This window comes from Cylas formicarius, unplaced genomic scaffold (assembly GCF_029955315.1).
Source record: "Cylas formicarius isolate icCylForm1 unplaced genomic scaffold, icCylForm1.1 PGA_scaffold_1__22_contigs__length_36826433, whole genome shotgun sequence".
Lineage (NCBI taxonomy): Eukaryota > Metazoa > Arthropoda > Insecta > Coleoptera > Brentidae > Cylas > Cylas formicarius.
In genome coordinates this window covers 27958471-27966432 of record NW_026844264.1, presented here as the reverse complement: position 1 = coordinate 27966432, position 7962 = coordinate 27958471, and the positions used below count along the sequence as shown (strand labels likewise).

The 7962-nt window shown below is 35.3% G+C and overlaps 2 protein-coding genes across 3 annotated transcripts; both read right to left on the bottom strand.

The window, feature by feature from the left end:
- Positions 1-328: 328 nt before the first annotated feature.
- Positions 329-2718, bottom strand: LOC132696958 (uncharacterized). Its single transcript, XM_060662140.1, has 4 exons — positions 2399-2718; positions 2141-2337; positions 1773-2091; positions 329-692 (listed from the first exon to the last, which is right to left on the bottom strand). The coding sequence occupies exons 1-4, from the start codon at positions 2691-2693 to the stop codon at positions 427-429; spliced, it is 1077 nt and encodes a 358-aa protein (XP_060518123.1). The 5' UTR covers positions 2694-2718; the 3' UTR covers positions 329-426.
- A 1602-nt stretch (positions 2719-4320) lies between these two features.
- LOC132696879 (uncharacterized) lies at positions 4321-7341 on the bottom strand. 2 transcript variants are annotated; one of them, XM_060661974.1, is made up of 5 exons: positions 6946-7341; positions 6691-6887; positions 6311-6629; positions 5840-6135; positions 4321-4383 (listed from the first exon to the last, which is right to left on the bottom strand). In XM_060661974.1, exons 1-4 carry the CDS (start codon positions 7247-7249, stop codon positions 5864-5866), a joined length of 1092 nt encoding a protein of 363 aa, XP_060517957.1. In that variant the 5' UTR covers positions 7250-7341; the 3' UTR covers positions 4321-4383; positions 5840-5863. The 2 variants fall into 2 exon arrangements, with proteins under 2 accessions (XP_060517957.1, XP_060517956.1); XM_060661973.1 differs by lacking the exon at positions 4321-4383 and having other exon boundaries at positions 5817-6135.
- Between the last annotated feature and the right edge of the window lie 621 nt (positions 7342-7962).

Genomic DNA, 7962 nt, shown 5'->3' with positions numbered 1-7962 from the left:
GGCTGAAGCTGAAGTTAATACTAAACAGAGAAAGGAACGACTTGGCACAAACCTTTAGGTATATAAATATTTAATAATTTTCATTGACCTATTGTTTATGAAATTTTTATTGTTCAGCGAAATAAGTATTCGGTTCTGTTTAGTTATTGCTTAATGTCAAATTTCAACATTCAAAAATTAATTGAGTTAGTTTTATTTAACTTCGCATATTACGCCTATATTAAATTAAATCAAATGCAGCTAAATCACTACGAAAATATCAGGTTGCACCGTTATCAAAAACAACAACAATATATTGAAAACAATTTTTATTTTAATGAGTGCATTCTCTTGCGCACATTCAACTTTCAATAACAGGTATAAGATTTTTGTACTAGTTGCGATAATTAACAATAACACCTGATCATTTAAATTTGGAGAATAAAATTAATGACAAGTATATCCATTCGGCTGAATGCTACACTCGTCCTTGTATTTTCCCCCGGATATCTGGACATTGTTAAAGTTGAAGTTGACGCAATAACCTGCGGCACATCTTAGACATACACCGGCAGAATATTTGCCATCAACATAGCCGGTGATGTCATTAAGTGTTATATCAGAGAACACGATTGTACCTACTGGGGTACCCGTCGAGCCCTGTGCGGCGTTAGAAAAGTCCTGATGAAACATTATCCCATAATCTGACGGACCTACAATGTAATATGTTATCTGCTTGTATATTAAACCAAATATTATTGCATAAGAATGTATAAATACTAGTATGTAACTTAAAGAAGGTAGGATTACATAAAAAGAGACAACCGACAATACTAACTGACTAGAATGGTAAAATTGACGTGAAGAAAAAGTTAAGAACATGGAAGCAATACGTAATAGAACTTTTCAATCATGATAGAGATATTAACAGAATAGAAATTAACCATGACAACAATGGACTAGAAATAACTAAAGAAGAGTTCATCCATGCTATAAAGACCATAAAAAATGGAAAAGCTGCAGGGCGGATGAGTTACCCACTGAAATTATTAAGAAATTATAAGAGAGCAAAACATAATCTAACAGATGTATATAACACCAGATACAAGACAGGTATTATACCCAGAGAATGGTTGATATCATTGTTCACCCCTATTCCAAAAAAACATAATGCAAGACAATGTAATGACTTCCGAACAATCAGTCTCATCTCTATCTTTATTTCAATGAAATTGCGAACAGCCCAAAACAACCACCAAATTCTTATAAACAATCAATACATAGAAAAAGTTGACAGTTGTAAACACTTAGGCACACTTATAAATAGTAAAACTAAAAAAACTTAGGGTATTGAAGATGTGGATGTAACGCAGAATGCTAAGGATAAAATGCGCCGATAGAGTGACGAACAAGAAAATCACGAGAAGAATAAGAAAAGCGAAAGAACTTATTTTTACAATAAAAAAAGCAAACTGAAATATCTAGGGCATGTCATGCCATCTACTATTGATACTCCAAGGGAAACTTCATGGAAAAAGAAGCGTAGAAAGAAGACGTCACTCATGGATGAAAAATCTACTTGACTGGTTTCGATGCAGTACAAACCAGCTATTTCGGTCGGCGGTGTCTTGCATAGTCTTTATGATTGCCAACCTTCGCAACGAAGACGGCACTTGAAGAAGAAGAAGAAGAATAACTTAAAGCACTCTTTCTAAAGAAGACCCTAATCCAAAATTGAACTCTCAGATATAACAGATATTCTGAAATAAAAATACACCAATATGAAAATGTACCTTCAATTCGGATATTGTTATATTTAATATTGCTTATTTCCCCTGTGCCACCATCAACGACAGACAACATGCTAAGGCCGACCATACCGCCGGACATTATGGAATTTTGGAAAGTAACGTTGGTGACAGTGTTGCCGCTGCTGTGACCCTGCCCGGCAGCAATATCGAACCCGTGACTGCCAATGCAATGTAAGTTATCTACCAATATGTCCGAACCGGTGTTAATTGCGACGCAGTCATCTTGATTGGTTACCACAGAATCTTTAATTGTAATACCACTGGACTTGGCAACATCGAAACCGTCAGTGTTTTTCGCCACCTAAAAATGCCGTTTGCTGAGGGCGTCGAACCGTTAGATGCTCACTCACGCCAACGCCATCTGAGTTATCAATAACAAAATTGGAAAGGACCGAATTCCTAGAGCTGTCCAAGGCAACACATCTCTGTGGACAATTCTTTATTTTAAATCCGGAAAATGCGGTGTGCACTCCTCGGAGATACATAACCACCGGCTTAGTACCGTCCTGTCCCCAATATGACTCTCCAAGCCCGTGGAATAAATGATCTGTTGAATGTTTTCAATATAACTCGTTTGGGACTTCTTGTAAAAATCAAAAATATCTTACTGCTGTCGCCTTTTATGACACCATCTGTAATCCAAATCTGCATAAGGGGTCCAGCCCAATTAGAATGTTCGAATTTGATCTCCCCCGTAAAAGTGACGTAGGCTCCATCTTGCGGTTGCAATATGAGACTCTCTCCTGCTGGTACTGTAAAGCTGCCAACAGTTACAGACGTACAACGTGCTAGAACGTCATCGACTTCATCGATAGAGTTTATGGTACAAGTATCAGCCATAGAGCATGACGCCATGGCTAACGTGATTACCAAGCATTTTAATGCGTTGTTTACCAAAGCCATTCTCAATTGAACTGGTCTTTGTCACTATGTGCCTAAACAAATTGAGCATTTATTTTGTTCGTCGAGATTTTGCGTTCGTTATCGGTTTATTTTTCAAGTTGTTTTTTTTTTAATTCCAAATCACGAGTCATTGTTAAAATTATGAATATCTGTTCAAAGTTGCGATATCGGTATCATAAACCAAAAAAAAAATATGTTGCAGGTTTATCAGGTTTAACATTATTACAAGTTAAATATTGTCAAAAAATCGATTAAAATTGGAAAAATGTTGATCTGAAACGAGCTTCACTTTTTTTAATTATTGACACTAACTCGATCAGAAATATACATAAAACAAATAAAAGAAAGAAACAAAGGATGTACTCTATTAGAGCAAAAGTAAACTTCAAATTACTTGATCTTATTGCCTTAATATACTTCCAGAACCATACATGGAACCAGGTGTAAAACACACTTGAGCTTATCTGCTGCTTTCAAATTTCACTGAACCATCTCTTCACAAATTTCAATACAATACTACATTATCGATAGATAGATAGACAGATAGATTTATTTATTATTATTTACATAAAATGTCCTTAAAACAAATGGCGCGTCAGTAGTACAAAAGAAAAAAGAAAGATTAACGCTAACCAATTGTGGCTGTGGATAAATAAATCCTATAAACAATAGAAAAATTCCATGCGTGAAAGCAATATGACAAAATATACAATAGACATACACCACTACAAAATTACAATACATGAATTATAAACTGTAAAAACAATTGAATCTCAAATTTAACAGAAATCGTAAATATTGATAGGTAATTGAGTAAAAAGCATGCTCCAGAAGAAATAGTCTAATTTCTCTAGAGAATTTATACTGTGGAAAGTCTCTGATATGTTGAGGAAGAACATTGTACAAGTCGGTGCGAGGCTTATTTCTTGCCGAGGTCGTCATTCTGGAATATGGTACGATGAGGTCTGCCTGTCTGGTGTTGTGTGCATGTCTGTCAGAATGTCTTTCAAAAGCATGTATGTTTTTATGGACGTGGGACGTGGGTAAATGAACAGACTAGGAAGTGTCATGATTTTTAGCCTCTTGAAGATAGGGCGACAATGTGCCAGAGGTGTTGATCCGTGACTTACAAAGGAATTCGATATGTGATCCCATGTCAACGATCTATCCAGTGTGACGCCCAATAGATTCATTCGGACTTGATTCCGATGGCTGACTCTACTGCCAGAGAAGGTCATACGCTGAGTTTTGCTGCTATTAAGAACAAGATTGTTGCAGTTGAACCAGGTTTCCGCGACTTACTCTGCGCGGACACACTCTTCCGTCAGATGAATGGGATTCTTTCCCCTTATAAGGAGGGCTGTATCGTCTTCGTAGAGCGTAACATGATGGGGGATGTTCAAGGGGCGATCATTAATGTGTATAACGAAAAGTAGGGGGCCTAGGGTAGAGCCTTGCGGAACACCACACCTGACGGGAAGTTGGTCACTCCTAGTTCCGTTGATTTCGATCGATAGTTATAACAAATTCAGCTTGTACAAAGTATCATTTTATTTTTCAAACTACTGTAATACTATTTACAAAACTTCTGCATTCCTCCTGTATCCGTTGTTGTTGAGTCAAACTTGCTGAGGTGTCACCAATCGTCCTGCTGGTTTCTTCGGAGCTTCTTCAGAGCTGAGAACTGAAACTGGCTCGAGTTCTACTCTGTACCTTCATATATATTGTTTGGGGAGGCGGAGCTAACATCGTCTCGGAAGACTTCGCTTTAAGATTCGCGGTTAAGATTGTTTAGTTGCTTATACATTTCTATAGATTCACGGATTTTTCGTTGGTAAAAGAATCGACTACATGCAAGAATTTTTGTTTCGCCAATTATCCTATTGGCTTCTTCAGAGCCTAACTGAGACTGGCTCGCATTTTACTCTGTACCTGTCGGAGCCAAATGAGGGGCATAAACATCATCTCCCCCCTAAAACAATATATAGGCAGGTACAGAGTAAAATGCGAGCCGGTTTAAGTTAAGTTCTGAAGAAACCAACAAGGTGATTGGCGAAACATTAGCAAGTTCGACTCAAAAACAACCGACGCAGGAGAAATCCAGATGTTTTGTAAATAGTAAATATAAATGAAGTTCCAACTCATAGCGTTCGCCTGTCGATAACCATTAAAAGCGCATTTATTTAACGAATCCATTGTTTTATGTTATTAAGTTCATCAAGTGTTTTTCTGATGCTATCTATCATTCAATAAAATCTCATTTTAATTGTCATGCTAAATATAAATAAATTCGTAATAAATCAAAATGGTGCCGTGTGGAGATTTTGGTTACAAAAGGTGAAAATATACACTAGTTTTTGGAGTGCATTTCTGTATCGGGACAGTCACTTGTGCTATAAAAATGTAAAAACGGTTTTTGGTAGATATGCTTATGAAGACATAATACGTTTTGCAAACTTGTTTTTGTTGTATTTATACTTCGCAAATGAAAATGTAGTAAATGGCATAAAAAAAGGACGCTATCTTTAAAACAGCAGTTGAATGTAGACTACAAATTCTGTTAAGTACGCCACTGAATTCTATAAAAAAACTTGAATGTGATTCGAAATCACCCAGTGACGTTCAAATAGGTATCCAAATATCAAGTCATTAAAGTTCTTATAAAAAAGTAGTCCCATAATATCCAAGTTATGTTTTATTTGGATATACATATACATATACACATTTTTCAAATATCTGTAAACAAAAAATTGATATTTTATAAGGCTTAATAAAACCATATTTTTTATATGTACTTAGCAAAGAATTTAGACAATACAATATTTTGGTGAAAATATTGTACTGGCTTTTATTATTTGTCTCGATATCGAACAGGCAACTTTGTATAAATCCATCCTTACTTCACACATACATGATGGTTTAAATTTAGCTTGACATGAGTTTTTAACTTCCCAGATAAATCATTTCTACTTGATTGACGCTTGAATCTTTTTAAAAAAATGACATTCTGAAAGTAACCAAAACTTACTATAATTATAACTAATTGTTATATCTTACAAAGAAGATTTCATTCCATAACAACAGCATCTTATTTTTGGAGCTTATTTCACAAAAAAACTGAAGAATTGAAAAAAGATGTATTTTACCTCAAAAAATGGCAATCAATATGATTAAGTATTGCATTTATATCCTATTGGTTCGATGCTGCATTCGTCTTTCTTTGTGGCGCCGCTGATCTGTAACCCATTGAAGTTGAAATTTTTGCAGAATCCGGAAGCACACCTTAAACACACTGCGGCTGCATCCGTAGTATCATCCACAAAGCCAGTAACATTATTAAAAGTTATGTCAGAAAACACAACGGTGCCCACCGGGACACCGGTGTTACCCTGGATCGCGCTGGAAAAATCTTGATGGAAGAAAACAGCGTAGTCAGTAGACCCTAAAGGAAAATTGTTGTTATGTCATGCAGAACGAAAACTACCTAAAAGTTATTGAACTTCTCAGATTGCGCAAACAGATCTAATCTTTAACTTACCGATAACAAGTGCAAAAACACGTGTTTAAAAAACAATCGGCAAAACCGCTAATCGGTAGATATATACAATTTAAAGTACCTTCGATATGGATGTTGGTGTAATTAATAGAGTTTACTTCTCCAGTTCCGCCCTCAATATGCGAGAGCATACTAAGCCCGACCAGACCTCCAGTCAATATGGAATTCTGGAACGTGACGTTTGTAACAAAGTTGGTATTTCCGCTACCCTGCCCGACAGAAATGTCGAATCCATGGCTACCGATACAATGAAGATTGTCCACTAAAATATCCGAACCCGAGTTAATAGCCACACAATCATCTTGATTCGTCACTATGGTATCCTTAATTGTAATTCCGCTAGACGAACTGACATCAAATCCATCGGTATTCTTTGCTTTCTGTCCGAATACGAATTATTATTCAACTACTAGAGAAGCAAATTTGCTATAGTAGACTTACACCAACTCCATCTTGATTATCGATCGTAAAGTTTGATATGACGGTATTATTTGAGCCGTTTATGGAAATACATCTTTGGGGGCAATTCTTAATTTTGAATCCTTGGAAATTGGTGTTCTGTGCAACGAGACGCATTAGTAGGGGTTTAGTACCGTTTAAACCCCAGTAACTCTCACCTTGCCCATTGAACAAGTGATCTGGAAAAGCGGTCGCCAACATCAGCCCAAAGCTTGTTAAGGTAATTCCGATACTTACTATCATCTCCCGTCACAACACCATTGTTAATTGTCAACCTTAAAAGTGGACCGTCGCCATTGAAGTGTTCGAATAAGACTTCACCACTGAAGGTAACAGAAGCTCCATCTAAGAATTTAATAGCCAATTTATTGCCCGAGGGTATCGTAAAACTTCCAAATACCACGTTACTACAACTGGCTACTACGCTACTGATTTCGTCAAATGACGTGATGGTACAAGAATCTGCAGTCACCGCACGCGAATAAGATGATATCAGTAGCAACACCGATGTGGTTGCAACAATGTTTGCAAGGAACCCCATTGCTGAATGTAACACTGTTATGACTAGCACGTACCAGCTTAACACTTATTTATACGTGTTTTTTTTAAATATCATTAAACTAATCATACAAGTACTTGGTCACGTCTGGAAGAAATGTCTACATTGAAAAGCTTTATCTATAACAGGATTATTATGGCACTTAAATAATGAAAACGATAGTGTGAGTAGACATACATATTTTGTAGCAAATCAATTCATCTAGTAAATAATAAAACACGCTTGGAACTGAAAACTGGTTATTTTCAAAAAATCGATAAAATCCTTGGTACTGAATCTTGTGAAATATTTTTTTTAATTGATTTTCTCTGGTTTTTGGCGCCGGAAACGCGACAGGTCCAGAGCTGTCATTTTTAATTTGGTCAATTTTTCCATTATCTACAGGATGTGTTGGCGACAAACCAACAATTGCCTAAAAATTACCTTTTTGGAGGGTAAATTAGTAGCCCCCAATGAAATATTTGAATATGTATATAAATATATATATATATATATATATATATATATATATATATATATATATATATATATATATATATATATATATATATATATATATATATATATATATATATATATATATATATATACATATATACATATATACATATATATATATATATATATATATATATATATATATATATATATATATATATATATATATATATATATATATATATATATATATATAT

Coding starts and splice junctions, on each gene's coding strand:
- LOC132696958 (XM_060662140.1), bottom strand. CDS start 2,693: ATGGCTTTGGTAAACAACGCATTAAAATGCTTGGTAATCACGTTAGCC. Junction 2,338..2,398: donor TGTCATAAAAGGCGACAGCA/GTAAGATATTTT, acceptor AACATTCAACAG/ATCATTTATTCCACGGGCTT. Junction 693..1,772: donor TAACAATATCCGAATTGAAG/GTACATTTTCAT, acceptor ATTACATTGTAG/GTCCGTCAGATTATGGGATA.
- LOC132696879 (XM_060661974.1), bottom strand. CDS start 7,249: ATGGGGTTCCTTGCAAACATTGTTGCAACCACATCGGTGTTGCTACTG. Junction 6,630..6,690: donor ATAATCAAGATGGAGTTGGT/GTAAGTCTACTA, acceptor GTATTCGGACAG/AAAGCAAAGAATACCGATGG. Junction 6,136..6,310: donor CACCAACATCCATATCGAAG/GTACTTTAAATT, acceptor ATTTTCCTTTAG/GGTCTACTGACTACGCTGTT.